Below are 26,646 nucleotides of genomic sequence, written 5' to 3' on the forward strand. Positions count from 1 at the left end.
AAGTTATTATGGCCCGTTACGTACTGGTTGAAGGCTTAGCTGCATGAAGATGGTTAGTTTTTTGTTAAGTGTGTAAAAACTAAACTAGTTTCAATCCGAATTTAGCTACCTTCTACTAGACAATCACCGCACTTTTTTTTAGAAGCTTTCTATTAACTTACAATGTACCTATGTCAGTATGTAACTATGTTTGTACGGGTCAAATGTTTTCCCGATTTCCGATGAAGCTGAAAATTTGCATATATATGTAAGTCGAGTGACAATGTAATATTATGGTACCATCGAGCTGATCTGATGATGGAGACAGAAGGTGGCCATAGCAACTATGTGAAAAAAAAAACATAGCAAACTAATTGTGTTTGGGGTTTTTAGAAATTGCCTTGTTGAGTATTAGTTGTCTGTGGAAAGAAAAGTACAGTCAGGGATAAAAGCTTGTACCAGAAATGAAAGTTTTGCCATAAACTTATTACCAATTGCCTAAGCTAAAGTGATAGAGCTATGAAATCGCCTATCGCTCGCACTGGCACCTCATCCCACCATTAGGCCTCTATTTTATCGGCGCTTGGGCAAATCGCTAATGTGAGAGCATTAGTTTTATGAAATCTTGCATCTGCTAGTTGAGACACGGCTTCCGAGCAGTATTAGTGGTGCAATTCTTAGCCAAATGGTCTAGAAAACGTGGAAATAAAGTTTAATGACCTCTAAGGCTCTGAGGCTTGTGTTAAAGCGCTGGTAGCCTAGCAGCAAGAGCGTGCGACTTTTAAATTTAATCCGGAGGTCGCGGGTTGAATAAAATCCTGGGTCCATACTCTGACCGGATCGGCTTAGCCGGATTTTTCGAATACTTTTTGTATTTAACACGATAAATTTGATATTAACCAGTCGCTTTTCCATAAACAAATACAGACATTTCCTTTACTTAATAAACTCTACTAAAATGTTGCAGCATGTTATGTAATTGTATAAAATACAAAAACAAGTGATTTTGCATTCGCAAATATTACCTGATCTGCTTTTACCGAAAATAATACGTGATGTGCTGCCAAATTACCCGGTAAATATATTACAACTAACACATTTTAATGTGAATGCTAAGTAGACAACGAGCTAGAATAACTAGGTATAGAAGTGAGACTACGGCTCAAAAATGACCCCACAGAAATTGTGCCACGAGCGACTCAACTGTACCAGCGCGCGGAGTGGCAACGGCAAATATTGTAGTGTCGGGCAAGAATTTATGCGACAGGGAAAGTACCTCAAATATAGTAGATAAGATATTTTGCTGAAAGAAGAATCTATGTTATTTTTAAAAGTTAGTAATACTGCATTCAAAGATTTTCTAAAAATTACTTGCTTCGTCTGGGAATCGAACCGACTTAAATGCAAAAAAAACCACCCGTATTTCTATGATGCCAATCGAAAGAATGGACAAAAAAAAATTCTTCTTAAGTAACATAGTATCTTTTTTTAAATCAGATTTAATAAAAGACACCTTCATTAACAGCTAAGTCTACTTACGCTACCTACGTATGTATGTATATATGTATGTATCCTTAATCAATTGTTTCTGTAAGCTGTATCTTTTACTGAGGTGTGCCAATAAAGAGTATTTTATCTATCTATCTATGTGTTCATTTGTTTTGTAACATTGACATTCAGTGTTGCATTTGCGATTGCGGTTCTATGAGTGCCTGTGTTTTTTTTGTCCTACCATAATAATATGTGTTTGTTGAAACTTTATATTACATAATTTACACCCGATTTAGATTAACAATTTGCTATGGTTTTGATCTTGTTTTGATACGACCTCGAAATGTAAGTGTAGTGAAATGTAGTGAAAGTCGTGAGATGGGTACCAATCACCACGACGATCGTCAAAGCCATATCAAAAAACCGGCAAAGTGCGAGTCGGACTCGCGCACCGAGGGTTCCGTACTTTTTAGTATTTGTTGTTATAGCGGCAACAGAAATACATCATCTGTGAAAATTTCAACTGTCAAGCTATCACGGTTCATGAGATACAGCCTGGTGACAGACAGATAGACGGACAGACGGACAGCGGAGTCTTAGTAATAGGGTCCCGTTTTTACCTTTTGGGTACGGAGCCCTAAAAAGTGTCAAAACCAATAACAGTTTTGAATGTTTCACGGTTTGTTTCACTAGACTTACAGTAGCTAGCAAAAAATCTGTCAAATTACTATTTTCTTGCGGGCATTCATTCGAAAATCCGTGAAATTAGACTATATCATGTAAACAATGATTGTATCATCATCACTTTTCCAGAATTTTCCACAAGGTATAAATTAAAATTTTTCCATAGGACAAGTTTTAGGCATTTTGTTCGCACATCGCTGGTGACTCTTGCATCATCTATCATAATACTACCTACGTATTATACCGAAAAAATTAAATACTACTTTTTGATTATCATTTAATTATATAGTTATGTTGAAAATATATTAAATCACAAGCCACCAAATTACCTAACACGAGGTAACTATGTACATAATAAATTCAGATAGGTATCTATAGTAACATATAATATCAATTCTCCTTCAGTGTTTCACGCTCACATACACACACAACACGCAAGATGCTATTATACAGAATCACTGCATAGTATAAAACAAAATCGCTTTCCGCTGTCTGTATGTCTGTCCCTATGTATTCTTAGATCTTTAAAACTATGCAACGGATTTTGATGCGGTTTTCACATAGAGTAATGCTTGAGGAAGGTTTTAGTGTATAATTTGTAAAGGTTTTGTGTAAATTAGTTAAACTACCCGTCCGAAGCCGGGGCGGGTCGATAGTTATTGATATTAAGTATCTAATTTGTATAACATTTCGCGTTTGCGAATACAATCCTCGCAGTCAGATTATGCATACTTGTTTTACATATAAATAGTGCATTTACAATTACGTGCTTGGTTAATTTTTTTCTTGTTTTAAAATATCTTGTTGTCGTAGTAACGTTCTCCTGTGTCACTTATATACACCTGGATTTATGTAATTCAAATGGCCAATTTTATAGTTGTAAAATGTACCTATGTAGTAGGTACTAACCCTTTTGAAACTGTTTTTTACTAACAAAATGTATGTGTCACGGTTACATGAAATAAATGATTTCAAATTCAAATTAAAATTTATCTTGACGTGTATTTAGGTACAGTCACCATCAGATATATCGGAGCGGCCGAGGTGCTCAAAAATATCTGAACACGTACTTAACGCCTTGACAATACAGGCGTGTTCAGATATTTGTGAGCACCTTGGCCGCTCCGATGTATCTGATGGCAACTGTACTAACTGTTGCGCCCTTTATAATAGTAGTTTCAAACTGACATATTCGGTAACGTCTGCGTAATTAACTCTATACATCTCGCTCGCACTAATATGCGAATACGAGCGAATATGTCAGTGTCAAACTGATGGCAGCCGTGCTTGTGCCGAGTTTTCGGTATAATTGTTTCTTGGCTGACGGGACAAAATAACAAGAATAGTTGATCCACTCAAAAGCACGTGAGTTAAGAATAGCTTATTTACATGTTGTTATTATACCCATTATCATCCCTTTCAAAGCTATTTCATACCAGGGTGCTTAGCCAAGATCCCAGTCGTTAACGCAGCGAAGCGTAGTCATCTCTCTCTATCACTTTTCCATATTAGTGCGACAGAGACAGTTGCGTTTCGTGCGCTACGGAGCGTAAACGAATGGCATCTTGGCTACGCACCCTGTAGTTACAAAACTTTCTTAAATTGCACTCAAGGTCTTCATATCTTTCACTCACATACCACACATACTACTTACATCCTTTTCTCTCATAACTAGACAGTAAGAGACACGTATATATGTATAAGTTAGAGATATACTTTTGCAATTGTTTCCTTTCGATGGCCTTCAATTTAAAATATTGGGTCAAGAAAGCTGTAAAACAATGCTATCGTTTACTACGAATGCAACTATGAGTTACGACATGTCGTGTTTGTGTTTTTTTTGGACATAAAACTTCTTTAGGCGCGACTAGAGGGTAACTCAGATTTTTTTTCTGACGGAAGTAACGCTCAGTAGTGACACACGCACAATAGGACACGTCAAAATGCAAGCGATAAACGTCAAAGAAGTTTTACTTCAAACGCGCGTAAAGATTACACGCACACACTTTTTAGGGTTCCGTACCGTACCAAAGGGTAAAAACGGGACCCTATTACTAAGACTCCGCTGTCCGTCTGTCCGTCTGTCCGTCTGTCTGTCACCAGGCTGTATCTCATGAACCTTGATACTAGCTATCTAAAGTCTAATTGCACGGATTTTCGAATGAATGCCCGCAAGAAAATAGGAATTTGATAGATTTTTTGCCGCTACTGTAAGTCTAGTGAAACAAACCGTAAAACATTCAAAATTGTTATTAGTTTTGATACTTTTTTGGGTTACGTACCCAAAGGGTAAAAACGCGACCCTATTACTAAGACTCCGCTGTCCGTCTATCTGTCTGTCACCAGGCTGTATCTCATGAACCTTGATAGCTAGACAGTTGAAATTTTCACAGATGATGTATTTCTGTTGCCGCTACAACAACAAATACTAAAAAGTACGGAACCCTCGGTGGGCGAGTCCGACTCGCACTTGGCCGGTTTTTTTTTATATGTATTATCGGTAGAATTTTTTATAAATTCATGATGATGATGACGATACGGAGATTCATATATCAATTTAAAGGACAATTAGAAAGAATACTAAGTAAGAAGAAAAAATCTGTTAAATTTTCCTAAGCTTTCGTTCGTTTTGGAAATCCGATGATTTAGGATTTTTCTCTCTAGGAAAATAATTTCATGAGTAAACTATTTAATTCTTCTGATAAGAGATTACGTGGCTCGCGTGAGTGCATCACCCGCCGTTACCGCAGTGCGGCTCATTTCTCTAACGAATTTCAAGTCCCATCTGGAAGAAAGGATGAAACTGTGCAGAAAAAAAACACCCATATGTGATTTATTGGTTTATGGGTGCGCAATAAACATTTCATACAAGTTAGTATGTAAGACGGGTATCTAAATTAGCATAAGTAATAAATAACGTACTAAATGTAAGAGTACTTATAACACGTGAAGGTCAATAACCTGTAATACCAGGTTGTGTAGTATTTTACTTTATAATTACTAGTGGTTTTAACAGGCTTTCATTAATACAAGTATTTGATTAGTGTCGTTATTTGATTTCGTGTATGTGTGCTGTGTTAGCTAGTGCTAATATTTCATCTCTTGGTCAAATCTTGTAAAATAAATTGAAACCTAACGTATAATTGAACTAAAATCTGGCGTACTTAAGAAAAACAGGTGACAATACAATGTTAAATAAATTATTGATTATCTCCGAAATGAAGTTAAATAATTAGTATACCGGTCTTTGAGAAAGTTACTTAATTAAAGCTCCGGTGCATTTGAAATTAATGCAAATATAAACACGGTATACCTACGGCTAGGCCCCAGTTAAAAAAAATACTTTTTTAATACAGTTGCTCAAAAAGTTCTACTTTACGTAGCTGTTTAGCGTGCGGAAAGTTGGTTTTCGCGAACTAGTGCTTTTTACTTTTCCAATTTTTTTAAATTTATTCTTGTTCCAATTCATGACTACTTATTAATGAGTGCCTTCCTGCCTGAGTTCCTTTAAACTTCGTAATCAACATAAAAACCTACTATTAATGTAAGAATACGAGAAATATACATATTTTATATTTTATTACTTACCTCTTCATCATTATACCACGTCTATTTTTTTTTATATTGAATATTGAAAAACCGTTCTTACTAAGTTGTCTGAATGGAACGGAACGCCTGTCAAAGAAGAGGCGTTTTTTCTTTCTGCTTTAAGTTTCCAAAGGCAACAGTCGATATTATTTTTATAAATGTACGATACACAAATAATCGTAATTAACGATATTTGGGTAATAATAGTACAATGCTTTATATTTACAATTGTTTCTGTCTTATAGAACATGCATAAAAAAAACTTTCATTGAAGTGGGTTCAATAATAATAACACCCAGCTAAAAAACACCTCTTCATAATGTCAATGTCAATGATGTCACAGAATTAATAATATAAAAGTTTCGAATTCCTTACTTGTTGTTTTTCTTATTTTTTCGCAACTGTATTAAAAAACGTCGTTCGGTACACGTGCGGAAATGTCATTACTTCACGAGTACCGAGATATCTTGCCACGAGCCGCAGGCGAGTACTTTCCGCACTAGCATCGAAATGTACTATTATTTGTTATATGTCAAAACAAACTTCCTTCATGAGCCTAACCGCAGCGCAGTGCAACTGATCGTTAGCCCGACCATTAAGTTGTTACTGCATCATATTACTGCAATTCTAGCGTAATGCGATTACATATGTGATCTAATCTCCGGTTAATTATTTAGGAGTTCGGTACGATTATTGAAGGATACGTTTTTGACGTGAAACATCTACCCGTAAAAGGAATTCAATCAAAAACCAAATGTAAAGTCAAAGATAGATATAACTCCGTAATAGATGGATACAGTCTAAAGAGGCCCACTGACTATCAGTCCGCCGGACGATATCGGCCTGTCAGTTGTTCGGAACTGTTAAATTTTTGTTCTAACTGACAGGCCGATATCGTCCGGCGAACTGATAGTCAGTGGGCCCCTTAAGGAAAAAACGTGCCTCGAAAATAAAGAAAATTTGATTCTCGATCAGAGGGCGCTTCTAGCTTTGGCCTACTGTCGTATAGATGGCGTTGACGGTTTCGTTTGTTATTTAACAATTTAAACGCATATCAGTGAAAGAACATGGGTCAAAATCATAAAAATAATGCAAATAAAAAAATCATTTATCCATATTTAAATACATTTTATCGTATTTTTATAAATCTTCATTTTTAGTTTTAAGGTGTGTCGATAGATGGCAGTGAATTTACTGTGGTTACAAAATCTACTATGACAGTACCGCTCTATCTTATTATATCCTCTTTGGTAAAGTGTTATAGCGCGGTGGCTTACCCCGGCTAAACCCGCATTATGTATGAACAACATTGACAGCAACCTTTGAAGTTGAAGTTTGACCTGACCGCTGCCCGCAGAAGGCATCCAGTGTGGCAAATCCTTTAACGTCACTTTGTTCTATTCATTCGGTGCAAAGTTGGCTTAGACAGACTATCGTCATCAACGAACGCTTCTACGTCATCATCACTGAGATCATTGACCTGCCATGTGTCTATACCGACCTGCGTTTTACGATGCAAGAGAATTATCGTGGGAATGTGGAACGCCCATGTAATTACAAGCTTTTATTTAACTTGCAATCAGGGATCGTTACCGGTATAACTAAAAATCAAAATATCACGTAGCATTCGAAATATTTCTTTGATATTGTAGAATGGTACGTATTTAGGTAAGGACAATGAGTTATCAGATCACCTAAGGTCTGTTTTTTTATTCCTTAGACTAAAATGACGTTTCATGTGTAAGACACCACACATGAAACCAGACATGTGTTAGTACCACATGAAATGTCATTTTTCACAAAAATGGACGGCAAAGTTGACGTTGCCGGTTAAAAAGTAGGTCGCGAAGTGCGTAGTTTATGGTCAGTCAAAAAATTAAAAAGTTAAAAACGTTGCAGTCTCGATTTCGGGACTGCAATGTTGCATACAAATTCCATTATTTGTCGAGTTCCAAACTTTTTAAAAGTTGAAGTGGCATATCAAATGAAGGCATAGGTCCATGAAACAGTCAAACAGATGATCAGTACTTATTATTATAATGTTGGTACCGCGACTATTTAGGTGTCTCAAATAGGTTGGCGTATTTTCAGCAGAAAAATACACTTCTATTTTTAATTAAAAAAATAAAAAGGCGGCAAACCAAATCTTTCACTTTTTTCTGTGAAAATATATACATAAGAACGTTGCTTCTGTAAAATATTTCTATTATATTTGTATTTATTGCGCCATTTTTGAGAAAAGCACTATATATGACTCGGCTGGAAGGCTACTTGCTGGCTTCGGATTCAATTAAACGGACTCCCAAGGTCGTCCGTTTAAAACGAATCCTCACTATCCTCAGCCAGCAAGTAGCTACTTCCGAACCTCGACAATAATGTACTATTAATCTACGGAATAAAAAAACAGAAATGGAAAAATATAAAATATACATAAACAACAGAGATACCGAAATTTTTGTTTGTTTTTGTATGGATTGACATGTTATCAAATATTTTATTTTATTGTACTTATTGCAAATTATGAATTTTTTACATTTTATACTTGACATTATATTATTTTATTTGTTTTCACTTGTTATTGAATCAAAGTCAAAGTCAATATAATCTTTATTCAAATAGGCCTAGCAACAAGCACTTTTAAATTGTCAAGTTTTAAATATTACCTTAATCTAAATATCAGAGCAATTTATTGATTCAGTTATTATTAATTTGTTTAATTTTATTACTTAAAATGTATTTATTTGCTGACATGTCCCATATTTACATAGTTTAATTAAATTATAAGCATGTAATCAGTCCGTAAGTTTTCTAACACAATGTATTATTGTTAAAGAAATAAATAAAATAAATGAAAAAATAAAAATATACCAGTATTCGATCCCTGCTTACAATGTTTGTATGTGTTCGGGTCAAATTTTGAAAATTAAATTAGACCCACTTCTCATAATTCTATTCAGCTAAAACTTCACATACATACATACATAAGTAGGGTGACATTGCAATATTATGGTACGTTCAAACTGATCTGATGATGGAGACAGAAGGTAGCCATAGGAACTATGTGATAAAACAACGCAACCTAATTGTGTTTGGGGTTTTTAGAATTGTCTCGATGAGTGTTAGTTGCCTGTGGAAAGAAAAGTACAGTCAGCGATAAAAGCTTGTACCAATTTTTTTTGCCAAAAACTTATTAATTTAGTGTCAATCTATATCTCGTATAGAATGACGCGGTTTCAATGACAGTTCATTTTTATTCATATGAAGTAATTGTCACGTAAAATGTTTATAGGAATTTTATGGATTAAAAAAATGTTACAATTAAGTATAAAAATACGATAAAAACATATATTTCCAATTATTTTTTTAATTAAGGCCATTAATAAAATGGTGGTCTTATGATAGTCCCTTTTAAAAAAATCGGCCAAGTGCGAGTTGGACTCGCCCACCGAGGGTTCCGTACTTTTTAGTATTTGTTGTTATAGCGGCAACAGAAATACATCATCTATGAAAAATTTTCATCAGGTTCATGAGATACAGCCTGGTGACAGACAGACAGACGGACAGTGGAGTCTTAGTAGGGTCCCGTTTTTACCCTTTGGGTACGGAACCCTAATAAGAGACTTGAAGGCACTGTCATAAGAAGGTTCTATGAAACGTATCTTATCAATCAACGATTTAACTACAATCGCATCAACTCATCAACATTTTAATCACCGCTCCAAATTAGACTAAATTTCTTAATCGAACCAGTTTACCGAAAACCGCCCTAGCATTATTGAAAAAAAAAAACCACGCACACGAAATACTCATACGGCGAAAGTCACACTGAGATCAGAGGTTGCACCCACTATATAACGGCTGGGACTCGCACGCTTGGCACATTCCACCGTCGGATTCGCTGTAACACTGGCAAAGCGAATATGAGAATATTGGTTAGTAAATAATTTAAAAAGTGAAGTGTTGTGATGTGAATTTGAGTGTTTTCGAGATTTAAATTTGAAAATTTTAAATTCAGTTAAAAAAATTGTGCGAATTTTAATTTTAATTGCATTTAGAAGTGCTTGGCCATATAAAAAATAATTAATTAAAAGTGTCATTTAATAGGTTTAAATAACAATATTTTTTGTGAGCTTTTTCTTTATTTTAAACACAGAAATACTTAGTGTTTATGATTTTTAATAGAAAATTTTAGAGGACAGCAATTTTATTTTTCTTAATTTTAAACATTAAAATATTTAACTGTTTACGATCTAATAATCAATATAGGTATTTTTAATTAAAAATAATTTTGAAAAATATTTCTTTAAAAAAGCATTAAGTAAAAATATGTATAGGTGTAGGGTGACCATCTTTACCGCAAAAGTGAACTTTTTTTTCTCCTGAACAATCGCAAGTACATATTCCATTTTCTGTTCCAGAAATCCACCCTAATCTTGGCCGTGGCCATCAGCCTAGCCACGGCAGAGGAGAAGGCGGAGAAAAAGGCTGAGCTGACCGAGAAGAAACAGGATAAGCGAGGCCTGTCCGACTTCGGCTGGCACGACTTCGGGGGCCAGGAGTCCCAGGGCTACGGAGAAAGCCAGGGACACGAGGAAAACCATGGCCACGAACATCACGAGGTCCACAAAACTATCACCACAGTGAAGAAAGTCCCAGTGCCCTACCCCGTGGAGAAACACATCCCTTACCCCGTCGAGAAGATCGTCCACTACCCGGTCAAAGTACACGTACCCCAGCCGTACCCAGTCATCAAAACTGTACACTACTCAGTAAAAGAAATCGTCAAAGTGCCTGAGTACATCAAGAAACCTTACCCAGTTGAGAAGGAAGTGCCTTACCCTGTGAAGGTGCACGTTGACAGGCCTGTACCCGTCAAGGTTTACGAAAAGGTCCCCTACCCGGTTGAGAAACACGTACCGGTCCCCGTCGAGGTGCACGTACCCCAGCCGTACCCGGTAGAGAAAGAAGTGAAATACCCAGTGAAGGTTCCCGTTAAGGTGAACGTGCCCTACCCAGTTGAGAAGATCGTCCACTACCCCGTGAAGGTTCATGTTGACCGCCCAGTGCCCGTCCATGTTGACAAGCCAGTGCCCTACACAGTTGAGAAGAAAGTGCCTTACCCAGTGGAGAAAAAGGTGCCCTACCCAGTGAAGGTGCACGTTGACAGGCCCGTCCCAGTTCACGTTGAGAAGCCTGTGCCCTACACCGTTAAAGTGCCCTACCCCGCGCCTTACCCAGTTGAGAAGCTCGTGCCTTACCCAGTAGAGAAGAAGGTGCCTATCCCCGTCCACACCATAGTCGAGAAGCCAGTGCCAGTTCACATTGAGAAGCACGTTCCCCACTACGTGGAGAAGCATGTCCCTCACCAGGTGAAGATCGGAGTTCCCGTCATCCAGGAGCACCACCATGAGTCTCATCAACACCATGGTGGTGAGAGTTCTGGTCTTGAGGGCCAAGGTTATGAGAGCCACGGTCTCGAAATCTACGGTCACGAAAGCCATGGTCAGGAGTCTCTAGGAGGAGGTAACCACGGCCACGAAAGCACTGGTCACGAATCTCTAGGAGGAGGTTTTGGGGAGGGTCAGGGTCATGGGTATGAACACCATGATTTCGGAGGCTACGAGGGCGGACATCATTAAGGACTGATCTCTTTGTTGTTTAGCTTGTAAATGTTAACTTGTGTATAGTCAACTTAAGTATTGTTTAGTTTTTGCGACTGGTTTGTGTAAATAGTACGGAGAGTATTAAAAACGTGATATTTTTTTAAATATTTTATGTTTCATTTCCTACTTCATGAAAAGTATTTGGGCGAATAAACTTTTAGACCGACATTTTTCTTCTCTAGTGTTACCAAAAATGAGTCTTTAGTTACCAATAAATCACGTTTACAATTTAATGTTTGTCTAATTTTTAGATCTATCGGAGAGGAAACCGCTTGTAACCTATAACATAAAATAATATAAAAGTAAAATATACTTATTATTTATAAGATTTTTTTCGATTGACATTTAAATGTTGTGGACAGACTATTAGTTTCGGTCAAAAAATGGATTCGCCCATTTATCAATTATAGGCTAAATATACATTTATGTCAAAAATATGAAATAAACAAAAAGTCATTTATTGTCGCAGTAAAAAAACAGTAACAGGTACAATAAGCTTAACATACAGCAGTATTATACAAGAACATATAACCCTTAACCCAGAAATAAACCCTTAAATAAGTAAATATAACCCTTTTTCGGTAGTTGAGTAAAAAGAGGTATAAAATAGGCGGTTGTATGATATAATCTCTAACAACTACCGTTCTAGAACGAGTGAATGACTTTTGGCAGTTCGCTCCAGTGACACATAATTTTAAGTTAGCATCGTAACCAAACTAACGTTACTTAGGTACCTAATATTAAAATATTTTAAAACATGACTTTAAAATCGTTTTTTTTTATTGTTCATATGTGTGTGATTATGATCAAGTTAGTTCATTAAGTGTTTTTCCTAAAAAGCTTTAATCGTCAAGAATATGTAAAAAACTTATCTCTTTCATTTTATCTGGCCGTTAAAGTCTTGGGAGCGAAAACATTGCATGCTAGTAACCGCAATTCTCTCAGAACCAAAACAACTCAAATACATTTTATTTGACATGTGATTATGATGCTAATTGCAAGGAGCTTATGACTTAGATTAGACTAAATCTCTGATAAGACTTGTCACTTTACCTCATTAAAATCAAGATTGGCTTTATTTCTAAAAGGTATACTTTTAAATTAAAGTTTATGCGCAGTTGAGCCGTTTTTGAGTTGAGTGGTATAATTATGCATACACATACATAAGTTACGGGTTAGGCTGAATATTACTAAATATAAGGATGTTATATAATATTTACGTAACGCTAAAGTATTCTGGTTTCACAGTGTTGGAATCATAAACGTATTTATGTTTAGTGATTGACGAATGATAGATAAAATCGAGACAAATTGTGACACCTCACTTAGAGTTAAATAGTTAGAGCAATACACAACAAGATTATCTTTTGGAACTAATTTGGATCATATTAAAAAAAAAATGATTGAAAATATTTACAGGTATGTATATGTTTTTTTTTGGCAGAGTTATACGGATTATAAAAAAAAATAGATCTTGTTTGTATATCCCAAACACTAAAATAATTATTCCAATTTGTGTAACCAATCTGTAGTTCAGAACAAAGTTATCTGGTTTTGTACTGAATGGCAAACCATTTGAGCATTAAGGCAAACTAACTAAGTATTATTTTAATACATCTGAGAAAAAAAATTAAAAAGCTGAAAGATAAAAAGGGACGGAGGAAGGTAAAAAGGTGAAATGAAAAAGAGTTTCCGAAAAGTTTTTAAGGATACCTATAAAAATTATATTTTATTTCGATTCTTCAGAAACACATTTAAATAAGGGACATTTAACGCAAAATGATAATGATAAATACGTAATAAGTTAAAGGTACTTAAGTCATTCTAAAACTAGTCTAATTAATTTAAAATTCAAATCATAATGAGTCGTCATGCTAGACATAAACAAAGTAACCGAGTTACGTATTTGCAAATGCAATTTACTTAATTCGTATTACATGATCACCGTAATCAGAGTACCTGCCTTGTTTAATGTTTTTAGCTCCAATTGTGCGAATGTGGGGAGGTTATTACTTCAGCTGCTCAATAAAGAAAACTATGTGATAGAAAATAAACAAGATAGTATACATTTTAAAGACTATGTAAAAGACAAAGTAGCTTCGTCAAGTAAATCCCTGATAATTCTTTTGTGTCCAAAAGAGATTTCATTTTTTTTGCGTTTTCTAGGTTCCTGCTATAAATCATTATGATGATATCATATCACGACCCATTACGTTCTCCTATTCCTCTTATTTTTGTGGTCTATCACATGTACTGACATACATACTAAGATCTTTATTATGTGTAACCATTCCGCTTCTTCAAGTAGCTTTCATGATCGTTATTCCTAAAAAATACCTCTATCGTTAATTCATTCATTCGCTTCACTTCATTTGATTTTAATTTTACCAATAAATCTATCAATTATTTCCGTTATTCCTCAAATTTAGCACCTTACATCTTAGTCTTGCTGCGCATCACATTTGACACGTTTTTGATATAAAATCAGTAGTTTATTAATTTCTAACGCCACTCTTTTGACCTTTCTAAGATCGCTAGCAAGCAGAATTTCGGTTTGACACACCTACATTTGCTTACCATGCAATGTCATCAAACCAAATAACGATTTCATCGGTATAATTTTCCGAATCATCAAGTTGCATTCGTAAGTGACATTCCGGTCGCATGAAATAAACTAAATCACTAAGACTTACCTGATGTAGGGTATGTTGGCAGGAATGTGGTACTTGGAACCAGGATCGAAGTCCAGCTCTGAGCGGAGGACTGGCGGCTTGATGCCCTGGTACTGCTCCCTGTGACAAAAGATATTTATTACTATCCATTTTTTTAACAGATTTCATCTTGGTTTAGGCCTCATATAGACAGTGGGAGAATTTGCATGCGAGTTTCATTACCTACATTGCGGTATTTGATCGGTCGGCTGAATTAGATGTATTGTAATTTTAATAGTCCACATTGTCATAATTATTAAGCAGCAAGCATCGATCAACTAATACCTTTAAACGAGCAATTCTTGTATACATATTTAAATATTTCGGGGATCTCGGAAACGACTAACGATTTCGATTAAATTTGCTATATGGGGGTTACCAAAAATCGAACTAGCTAGGTCTTATCTCTGGGATAACGCGCATTTTTAAGAAATAAAACTATGAAAACGGATTATATCGCGTATATTGAATTTATAATACATCCCGACGTTTCGAACTCTTTACAGCGTTCGTGGTCAACGGGTGACTGAGGAAAAATTAATAATAATAGTATAATAATAGTATAATAGTATTAATTAATAGTAATTTTTCCTCAGTCACCCGTTGACCACGAACGCTGTAAAGAGTTCGAAACGTCGGGATGTATTATAAATTCAATATACGCGATATAATCCGTTTTCATAGTTTTATTTCATGAGTAACTATCGCGGTAACCGAAGACAATATTGCGCATTTTTAAGTTTTTATATGTTTTCCGAGCAAAGCTCGGTCTCCCAGATATGAATACTTAAACCATCCTAATTAACATAATTAAAAACGCAATCGTATTCATTATTATCATTACGAGTATCTTCGCTTTTTTACAGTCACAATCGATGACGCTTTTTGCATCATATTCCCAGAATGGGGTGACATGTTTCTTCATATTTTGCATATCATCGCTATACTTACTCAACCTCATATCTGCAACAATAATTTGATGGAAATGTCGCTTCTCTTTCATTCGGAATACGGGTGTTTTTGTCATCAAATGAGTGTTGCAGATACGAGGTTGAGTAAGTATAGCGGCGATATGGTATTTTACACATTGTAATAGTGTAAGTCTTAGGGTCGGTTGCACCAAACCGTCTGTCACCGTTTTACCGTTCGCTAAATTTTATTGTATTGAAAGTTTCATAGTTCTCTGCTGCTTGACGTTAATCAGTCTGTTAATTGTGGTTGGTGCAACTGGCCCTTAATTATGTGCTTACATATATCGCTTGGTTCACGCAAACCAATACCGCAACATAATGTTTCCGACAAACCATATCGAGCTATCAATCAAATTACTAGACCATCATTAAATACTTCATCCGTACGCGCCTCTAACACACTGATAATAAGGTCGTGTAAATATATTTTTGGAACGTTGGTTTGTAAAGATATTTTTGAAATCAACTGTACAACTACATCAATCTTTATTGAAATACTTGGCTGACCTACAATCGCGCCTATTGATTGTTTGAAGCGTTCAGGCATACACATTATGTCTTATAATGATGAGTTTACTACGGACGAACTAGTGTGTTAATCATTTTTGTATATTTTCTTAAGAGGGAAGTAAATAATAAATTAATAAATATTATAGGACATTCTTATATTTACACGACTCTATGACACTGACAATAAGGTCGTGTAAATATATTTTTGGAACGTTGGTTTGTAAATATGTTTTTGAAATCAACTGTACAACTACATCAATCTTTATTGAAATACTTAGCTGACCTACAATCGCACCTATTAATTATTTGAAGCGTTCAGGCATACACATTATGTCTTATAATGATGAGTTTACTATGGACGAACTAGTGTGTTAATCATTTTTGTATATTTTCTTAAGAGGGAAGTAAATAATAAATTAATAAATATTATAGGACATTTTTGGAACGTTGGTTTGTAAATATGTTTTTGAAATCAACTGTACAACTACATCAATCTTTATTGAAATACTTGGCTGACCTACAATCGCGCCTATTAATTATTTGAAGCGTTCAGGCATACACATTATGTCATATAACGATGAGTTTACTACGGACGAAATCAAATATATTAATATATATTAATATATGTTAATCATTTTTGTATATTTTCTTAAGAGGGAAGTAAATAATAAATAAATAAATATTATAGGACATTCTTACACTGATTGACTAAGTCCCACAGTAAGCTCAAGAAGGCTTGTGTTATGGGTACTCAGACAACGATATATGTAATATACAAATACATAAATAAAATTCAGAAATGTCAACGACAAAATGAAACAAGACTGTCCCGTCTACTAAAGCAACGTGGTCACCCCATCTCTTATGCGTGGTTATCCAATGGGTTATGATTTAAATGACTACCCAGGCCTCGGGGCCCATGATGCATTTACCTCAACGTGATTGCTACGTGGGTGCTGCGTGGGTGATTTACCCTATAGTTTTTACTATTACATTTGATCGCCGCATTGATGATTGAGCTTGTATTGATTTCTACTTTAGTGCAAGTGAAGATATGATTGCGATTTTCTGAAATAAATTGTCTTATTCATTTAAAAACTGGAAATTTTTTATCCCTCTGCCAACTCACCTTTCGCGACATCTATTCACACTTTTCTTCAATAACTGTTTCTGTTTTGTCCCTAATCTCTTTAATAGTATGTAGGTGCTGTTTTTCCTTGAATATAGCTAACTGTGGCTAGCTTTTCTATCCAATAATTATACAATATTACTACAGTTTAGTATGGTACTCTAATCCTATCGATTTTGTATGATTTGGGCTGGGCATTCTGCCAAAAAGGTAACGGAGTGGAACCCGGTAAATTTATTTCGTATTAAATCAGAAACGTCTGCTAATGATGCCACAATGTTTTGAAATGGGGTGCGACTTGCGAGCAGACCAAAAAGAAGGTGATGGGACAACTTGGACGCATTCTACATGAAATGGGGGGGGGAAAACAGAAAAAGGGCTAAGCGCAGCGGCGGGACACTAAAATTTAATAGGCTATGTACAAACTGCATGCTGAGGGAATTGGAAGCGAAGACAACGAACGGCATCAAAACGGGAATTATCTTGGGACGAGACTTATGCATTTGAAGGACGTACACAGGCAGATATTGAAAGTACCACTTCTGTTCCATACCCATCAGACAAAGAGGGCTTTTGCCCAGTGACACTAAAATCAGCTAAAAATGATACAAACCTCAACCTCCACCAGTGGCAGTTATATTGTTCCTTCCTAACATCGCCCGTGAACACATCCCAGCGCCATCTATCCATAGACAACGCAAACGGCAGGAACGCCAGCTTGTCCATTGCTTGCGTGAAAAGATAATTGGTATCATGGGCCGTGTCGGCCACGGAGCGTTGGACGAGGCCTAAGGTCTGGAGGTGGCGGGGGGAGGAGACAGAGAGGGCGATCGCTTCGCCTATGGCCTCGTGGAAACCTGTGGAAGAATATTCAGTGTTAATACATAGTATTTATGTGTACAAGGATTAACCCATAAGGATTTTTTCCACGTCTACGAATATCAACGCCTCTTAGTAAAACATGAAAATATAAGGAGATTTTTCGCCTTCTGGCTCAGGGAACCGCCTTAATGAGAGCGTATGTCATCAGTTCTGAATCTGGGGTTACACCAAATATTTCATTGATTGTATTGTATGATATCATTGGCCGAGCGGGGGAAGTGTCTCCGTTTCATCTTGGGCAAAAGTTGCTTTCGTTAATTTTTTTGTAAATTTTTGACAAATATAGATTTTTTCAAAATAGCGGAGCCATGGGGGTTCTCGAGGTCAACAACTCGTAATAAAGCCATGATTTATATACATCGAACTAATATTTTCTACAAAACCACTTTACAAACAAACCCTTAACCAATACATTGCACAGGCCGAACAAACGTGGTATTACACAACATTTCGTAAGTGAATTTTTAAGAACAAATGAAACAATAGGATTGCCACCATTGTATTAACGCACGGCTGCTGTCACAGTCTAGTTACACCAATTAGTTTAAGGACGCGAATCCGTTTCATTCTCAAAAACTAACGCTCTTATATTCTACACTGTGTAATAAACTTTATACACATGATTATAGGGCTTTATTTAGGTTAATAAGGTATACAGTGACTTTTAGGCGTAGCGTTATCCATGTGATAAAATAAATGTCACTTTTTAAGAGGAGGCTAGCCCAAAAATGTAGGATTTATATTGAATTTTGACACGTGTCAATGAAGATTGCACGCCATTGAGCACGATTGGCGGCAACTCTGATCCAGCTCTTGCCAGCCTCCTTGCAAAGGTCATCGCTCCATCTAGTTTGATGGCGTCCTACGCTACGTTTGCCGATACGCACCAGTCAGTTGTATCTTCTCGATACCCTTTTGGGAGGGTGTGAGGGGTCTCTTCAACATCCCTGTTGCGGAGACTGTATCCATTTCGCGCCCCATCTTCGTGGGGCGGTCTTCCGTCGTCGATTTGAGGACGACTGTGCGATCCGTTGTAAGCCAGCTTTATCGCTACCGGCCGTTATCCAACCCCGCAACCCCTAGCCTGGTGATACCGTTTGAGCGGGGCCAGGTTTCGGGGATACCGATACGCGGTCTCCACTCGAGAACTCGTCTACCCCAACGGTTGTCGGTTCTACGGCTAATATGACCGACCCACTGCCACTTCAGCTTGCCAATCCTGTGTGTTATGTCGACGACTTTAGTTCTCTGACGGATGACTTCATTACGAATCCGATCCCTCAGAGAGACTCCGAGCATAGCCCTTTCCATAGCTCGCATAATTTTAATATGTATATAAATGTTAGTGATATAGCGGAAGGAACTTTTAAACAGAAGTACCTAATGTGTCATTATTACGCTGTCACGAAGACAAGTACGATCATATCCGTACAAAAATTGATAGTTCAAATCCAAATATAGACAGAGAAAGTTCTAAGACATTACATTTACTTAATGCAGGGATACAAGTAGTCGTTAAGTTTCACATCACGTATACAAATGACACTTTTACTACTATTTACCATCCGTAATATCAACTGACAGTTCATATACCTTATTATACAGATATTATCAGTTGAAACTGTTGATGTTGCTACATTGATAAATAAATGTGTGTTGTAGTAATGAAATGAAATGAAAATCTTTATTATCAGGTAACTATTGGTCCATAGATAAATACCTTAAAACTAGCACACATATTATTATAAAATCTATATTAAAATTAAAAACACACAATTATGAGTCCCCGGCAAGCTGGGCCGAATTTTACCTTCCCATACAAACGGAGTTTCGTTCTCATTTTAAAACTACGTGTTGTATTGTAATGAAACTTTGCACATACAATGACATGAGGTATATCTAGGTCTGTAATTAGTTCATATAGCTCCAGTTTATAAATAGAGCAAAAACAATTTTTGCATGAAAAACTTAAATTCGCTGTATTTTTTTTAACTACGATCACTTTTTGAAACAAATTTCAATTTCAAAATAAACGCACTAAGAAGAGAGAATTCAATTGAGGTGAATCATTAATATCAGCAAATTTGGTCTTAAGATTGGAGAGGGGTAATCAACAATTCTTACTTGTAGTTTTTCCTCTAATTCAGTACTAGGCCTGTATTTCTTTAAAGCGAGCTGATAAATCTCTCACTAACCAGTTTCCAGTATCTCAGGATTACTAGAATTATGTAACATAGTAACCGTATTAGTTTCCGTGTTGGCCGCTTCCGCGCTTTCTCTGGCTTTGTTTACGTGCTTGAGATAATACTATTAGGGTTTAAGATTACAAGTACAAGGTCTGCATTTTTATTAGGTGTTTATTGGTGAAACAAACTTCAGATATATGTTTTATGTTTATGAGATGTGAACAGAATAGTTATTCTACACGTTCGTGGTTCTTGGTGAATTATTTATGTCCCCTGTTTACTTGCATGATTAAAGCAAATGTGCGGTTTATGACACTTCACATCATAGAAGAGACAGGCTGATATCGTCCGGCGGTGGTAATTGGTGGGCCCCTTAAACTGTGAAATGAACTGTCGCCTGCGATATTTCCGGATCGATACGGCCTTCAAATCTTCAAGAAAGGAGCGTACTCCGAGCTTCAATTTCGGTAACGCACTTGTAACCCTTGTGGTGTTGCAGGTGTCCATGGGTGACGGCAATCGCTTACTATCAGGCGATTCCTCTGTTCGTTTGCCTCCTATTTCATAAAATACTTACTGGTCAAAAACCTTCAGAAATGCATTTTATTACAAGAGACATTAAAAAAAACCATTTTTCCCCTCACTAGCTCGGAAAGTTGTCTTTTATCCTTCAATACAAGCGGGGAAAAACGCGTTTTATCCACTAGTGGGGAAAGTAATTTGACCTTGGATGGAGCGTGTTTAGCTTGACAGATAACAAAACGTAAATCGTTTATGATAATGATTCGTTTGATATTAATTATCATTAAATAAATGGTTTGAGAATCTAATGAAAAATACCAAATTTAGCTTTATTTAATGATTTAAAGTCATAAACCTTAAAATTCCATAAGAAACGTTTGTTTTTTTTATAATGATGTTAAATATAATTCAGAACGCACAAGTTGAGTCGATGCAATTTCAAAACGCATCGTTGACATTTCATACGTCAGAAATGTCAACATTGTCAACAATTTTTTTACTAAAAATCTTTTCTCACCGACTCGCGTAAAAATACACAACTTCCAGAGTTTTCTGTTATAATATCGTAAAGAAATGAGTGATTCCAGTGATGAAGATGATCTAACGCCTGTGGATGTTGCATTTTCCTCGCTATAGTGAGGTGAAAAGTTTTGTGTTATACACGGGCGCAAATGTATTTTACTTCTCGTGTGTTGAAACACTCGCTACGCTCAGGATTCTATTTTAGAACCACTCGCTTCGCTCGTGGTTCACCTATAGAATCCTTTCGCTTGCTTGTGTTTCAATTCTACACTCGCGGGTAAAATACAACTTTGCACCCTTGTATAACAAATAACTATTGTTCGCACCTGGCTGTTGTAAATCCGCACTTTAAGGTTCACTTTCCTGTCACTAAGCACGGTTTTTTTTACTGTTCCACTTGACTATATCAGTCACTTTATTTTTGTTTACTATGTCATTGGAAACTGATTGACTGTTTGACTCCATTGTTTCAGGAAAACACACCGTTAGCTAGTTTGCATTTTAAAAAGAGATATCTAGCGATCAATTCAGTAACTGATTTAGAGTAATGCAATTATGAGGCAATTTTAAATATCAACACTTTTAGTTTGCTGGTTAATTAAAGCCTGACCAGAAATATATGATCATTGTCAAGAGGGCGCTGTTATTCTCATGTATAGTATAGGGTGACAGTTCAGTATAGTATGAAAATATTAGTTCCAGTTAAATTCCGCAACATGATACGAAGACGACCATGATAAGAATATAAGCATAATTTTGACATTGATGCAAATTTATAGTGTAATTTTTATCCTGAAATATAAATCTAAAATCCAAATCTAAATCTAAATCATGGCGCGTGATCATTCCTGGTTAGGTTTTAACAGGTTCATATAAATTACATAATTTCCTTCCGCGAACGCGGCTGTGGAATGAAATTCCTTTCCGAGGTTTTCTCAAGAAATTATAGTGTTCTTTATAAAAGGAGCGGACCAGTCCAGTTCATAAGAGGATAAGTGGATGACCGCTTCACCATACAAATCCCTATTTTCCCTCCTGGATATTGACATTATGGAGTATATATATTGATTTGTTATTGTTTTTCTTTAAGCCGTATCTTTTACTGAGGTGTGACAATAAATAGTTTTCTATCTATCTATCTATATTTTTCTTGGAGGATATAAACAAATGGATAGACACCTTAAGATAATGAGAATCAGTGCAGACGCCTCCTGTCCACACTGTGGTAGGGAGGAAACTAGCTTACACTTACTAGCAGAATGTACTGTGTACGCGGCACCGCGTTATAATACATTCGGTAGAGACATACTAGAAGAAAACGAACTAAAGGATATCGAACTTAAAGATGTCCTTCTGTTCTGCAGGAAAACAAGAAGATTTGAGGAGAATGGTGTGGGAATGCCGCCGGGACAGTAACCTGCAGCTCCAACTACAGGGAATTGGGCTGAATGAACACGACATGTGATCGACAGCCCGCCTGCTTCCGGCCGGGCGTCCCTACACTACATCTAACCAAATGGATATGTATGTAATTTTCTGTACAAAACAGTGCCAATTTTTGCAAAGGAGGCGGTCAAATATACCTATATACGTAACATACAAACAGCCATGTCAGATAAACGTCAGTCCATATAATGGGTACTCCGTTTGGTTATATCCTCCAAGATATTTATACACAATTTGATGGATATTTAATCATAGCTATGATTCTTAGTTCTTCAACTAGAGTTACACCAAGATAACTGTGCATCGCGTTTGATAGCATACTAGACTGTGGAAGTGTTATTTTAAACGTCAACATTTTATAGACATTTGAAGTTTATGATAACACTTTCACGCTCTGTGCTGTCAAATTCGATGCAGTTATCTTGGTCTTACTCTAGAAACGTCATTTTTGAGATTGACGATCATATCCATAACCAAAGCATACAGGTTTTTAATTTTATGGAAAAACCATTTAATAATCGGTTATTAACCGAAATTTCATACAAATAAAAACCGGTTTGCATTCCCTATCCATAACAAATCTAGATCATATTCATAACCTTTTAGTAGAATCAGAATACGCCTCAAGTTACATCCATCACGTCTCACTTAGTTATACAAATGTAGCGGTCGCTACTAAATAAATCATGGCTCATCGGTTGATTTGAAATGTTGTTGGCAATGTGTGTTGTTTGGTGGGGGAACTAAAAGCTAAGGTAACCGTGGCAAGTAAAGTAAACTTCCTCCATATTGTCTATAAAAACAGTGGTTCTAGCAAACAGAGCTGTCTATATCTAAAATGGGGCATTTTCTATGAAAACCTTATTGTCGATGGCGCTTACGCCGTACAACGCGCGGCATTGTATTTATATCGGAGCATCGTTTATAATGGCGTAAGCGCCATCGACAATAAGGTCCCTTTTTATAGAAAATACCACATATATAGACATATTTCATATACCTACGTGTCAAAAACCTTCGGAAAAAACGGCGAATTTTCTGTGGATATTACATATTAAGCAATGATTTGGATACATTTTTCTCAAGCTTTCACATTGAACTATTATTACTAACGTATTAACCGGCACAGAGAACCAGTATCTTGCGCCATGAGTTGCTGCCGTTTTGGGATAATACCATAGAAGCGGAGCGTGAGTCTCGCGACCTAAACGCGTAAGCGCCATGAATTTTACCGGCGCTTACGACGGTTTGGTTACGTGGTACAGGTTGTGATTATGACAATTTCATTGTTTGTTACGTCGTCTTTATAGTAATAATAACTTAGTGGGTTTTCATCGTAAAAATTTAATGAAGTTAGAGGGTTAACACACTGATAAGGACGAAAATAAGCCTTCAAACTAAAAAAAATTATGTCTACAGTAAAGTAAAAAAAAGGTTTTGAGCCCTATGCTTTTCGTTCCGATAACTAAAAGATTTAGTCATATACGGTCCTTGAATCACGAAACATGCCATGAAAACTAGCGAGAACCATTTTAAACAGCTTTTAATACCTTTTAACCCATTTTCACTATAAAACAACTAATAAAACGGTAAAATCGGGCCGCCATTAACGCTGTGTCAAAACACGGTACAAAGTGGCATGTTAAGTGGAGTGCCCTGAACTTGACCGCTTTTGCTCTAGATCAAATCGAGCTGGAAGTGACAGCGCAATGTTCTGCCACCAGAGTGCAGCCTTTAATAAACCATAGAGTAACTTATACATACTGTGCCTATAAGTTTTTTGACAAATTTTCAGAGATAGGTAATAAGATATGACATTGATGCGTCAAGGCGGTTTGTTTACAGAGGACCTGCCAGGAAACGCGAATCCGAAATTTCGCCATCTGCCTCTTTATCCCTCAAATATGCAATATAGATATAGACCTTCAGATTGTGGTAGTGGTGCCCCCTACGCAGAGTTTCGCGTAATATACTCTATTGATTCCATTAAGTATCGCTTGAGCGAAGCGAAAATCTTAAGCGAGCCGTAGACTAGTAAAGAACTTGCATGCAATTTTCATTGCATTGCGGCATCAGAGGACCGCGAAACACGTTTGACGTGTTGCCTCCCTGTCACACTTATTACTTCTCGGGAATTTCTACAGGAAGCAAAGGATTTTTTTTAAATTTGTAATTGGAAAATTTCGATACCTGTACAAATTTACGGCAACCGTATTGTGATCCAAGAAAGCGCTGCGACATTTTCAAAACTCCGTTTTCGGAACCTACTGCACCTTAAACCGCTCACCCGCTCTGTGAACCCGCGCCAATTAGCGGACGCCCTACAATATGTGACGTTTTCAATCAAAAGGTACTACTTTGGCGCTTACCATAAATCAATTTCAATTCAATTTATTTAAAACAAAATGCAACTTTACAGGACTAGCTTAAGTCATTACATTTCTTATATCTAGACGTGTTTTAAACGAATAATCTGCCAGGGCGTCCTTATGGCAAGCAACAATGTGGCACTTCCAGCTCTATACATCATGGGTTGGCGCAAGCGCAGCGAGATGCGCGCGAGTTGTATAACGCTATCGTAATCGTTATTTGGTATTAATTTCCGTGAACTTTCTACACTGCGACCGACCGATTATGGTACGTCTCAGTAAATTATTTTAAGTATCTCAATTAAATTGTAAGGCTTATGTGGCAATATTTTTAGACGTTGTGCATCTGAAAGGGATAAGCATGAAACTATCAGTACCTATTCAGTAGCTTACGCAACTAAGCCAAAAAAAAATGGAACATCGTCTGAAATAAGCATTTCTTATCAGAGATCAGTTGTTAAGTCTAACTATCGTGAGACATATTAACTTTAAGCTATTATTGCTGTTTCACTCACGTATTTTTAGTCACTCGCGCGACGCGGCGCGCTGCAGTACGTGACGTGCGGCCGTCGTGAACGCTACTCATTCAGTCACTGTTAGTGCTTGAAAATGGAGACCTAGGCTCTCCGAAACATGTCGCGCGAGTGACTAAAAATACGTGAGTGAAACCGCAAAATTAGCTTAAAGTTAGTAACTACGAAATTTACAGAACACTTCTATATTACCACCAGTCATGTTAGGGGGCGTTCAGTTGAAATTAGTAACACAGTTTAAGTACCTGGGGCATTGGGTCACTGCGTCTCAAAATGATGACGTGGATGTGGACGCGGCAGCACCAACGGGCTCCTGAGTGCGGTCGCAGGGGCATATGACAGCCCGATATTTGGCCACTGGGCGAAATCGCACGCGCCACGTGCAGATTTTTTTTTTTTTTTTTTTTTTTTAATATGTTTAGTTTAAGTTAGTTTTAAGTTTAACATTAATTTAATTGTTTTAATTTTAATTTTAATAATATGTAATTCTATGGATGTAATTAATCCGAAATAAAAGCTTTTTAATTTTAATTTTATTTTTTTTATAATTTATCAGTAATTCATGTTAATTAACAATTATATGGTAACTTAAAAATGTAAATAGTTTCAGTTCTAGTTATCATCACCTTGCTAAAGCCCACAGCTAAGCTCCTCAAGTACGCTACTCCCGAAACAATCCAGTAAGTTAACTCTATCCTCAATCACAGTATAAATAATAATACTAGGTACAGAAGGTTCACTCTCTAACAAAACGCGTCTATTACAACAGATATGACCGCAAGGTGGCGCAAACGCGAGCAGGCGTCCGATCCGTAGCGGTGCACGGCAACTACTATGGCTAGACACCAAAATTGGTGTGGGCCGCACGTGTACCTGTAGCGACGCGACGAAATCGCGGAGTGAGCCCCGCCTGCCTCAATTCACTCTCATTAAGACAAAAAGTTGCACTGCAATTTAGCGAACGATGTAACACGAAATATCATACTGTCTCAGTTTCCTAATACGAACGTTCTATATGTCGAAACTGTTCAGACGGCAACACTGCATCTTAACGCTATTTGTCTTTCGTGATCTAATTTCAATCAATCAGTATTTAATTAAGAGATAGATAGCCTGATTCAGATATTAACAATTTGTTATGGTTCGAGATCGCTCACGCCACTTGGTGTTTGCGAAATGAAGTATAATTCGTGCGTGAGATGCGCGCCAATCGTTAAGGTAGTATGAAAACCATAGCAGGCCTATGGAACTCTCCGCGCGAGCTCGGATTTATACCTACGACTCGCTTCCCGCCGGCGGTACTAAAGCTAGCCAGATGGTTGCCACACGCGCTCTCCCATGCACGTCACCGCGCGCTATGCCAAATAACACAGCTTATAGTGTGGATGGATGCAGAAACAACAAAACAAATAAATATTTCTTTTTTTCCTCTTTCGACAGATGAGGTTGTAAGTAAACAT

At 36.8% G+C, this 26,646-nt stretch overlaps 3 protein-coding genes and 1 long non-coding RNA gene across 4 annotated transcripts in view; 2 read left to right on the top strand and 2 right to left on the bottom strand.

Annotated features, from left to right (window-relative positions):
• LOC134743375 (uncharacterized) overlaps positions 1-26,646 on the bottom strand; it is a 548,210-nt gene that overhangs the window by 365,463 nt on the left and 156,101 nt on the right. The window lies entirely within an intron of this gene.
• Positions 1-26,646, bottom strand: part of LOC134743456 (angiotensin-converting enzyme) — a 216,103-nt gene that overhangs the window by 152,591 nt on the left and 36,866 nt on the right. The window contains exons 8-9 of the mRNA XM_063676887.1: positions 17,340-17,583; positions 14,099-14,197 (exon numbers count right to left, since the gene is read on the bottom strand). Of these exons, the coding sequence (XP_063532957.1) occupies positions 14,099-14,197; positions 17,340-17,583 (343 nt within the window). The remainder of the gene's footprint in view (positions 1-14,098; positions 14,198-17,339; positions 17,584-26,646) is intronic.
• Positions 215-8,917, top strand: LOC134743447 (uncharacterized). Its single transcript, XR_010128014.1, has 2 exons — positions 215-310; positions 8,791-8,917. It is a non-coding gene; the product is annotated as an uncharacterized LOC134743447 (long non-coding RNA).
• Positions 9,663-11,504, top strand: LOC134743343 (keratinocyte proline-rich protein-like). Its single transcript, XM_063676735.1, has 2 exons — positions 9,663-9,674; positions 10,083-11,504. Exons 1-2 carry the CDS (start codon positions 9,663-9,665, stop codon positions 11,379-11,381), a joined length of 1,311 nt encoding a protein of 436 aa, XP_063532805.1. The 3' UTR covers positions 11,382-11,504.

Source organism: Cydia strobilella, chromosome 8, assembly GCF_947568885.1.
Source record: "Cydia strobilella chromosome 8, ilCydStro3.1, whole genome shotgun sequence".
NCBI classification, from domain to species: domain Eukaryota; kingdom Metazoa; phylum Arthropoda; class Insecta; order Lepidoptera; family Tortricidae; genus Cydia; species Cydia strobilella.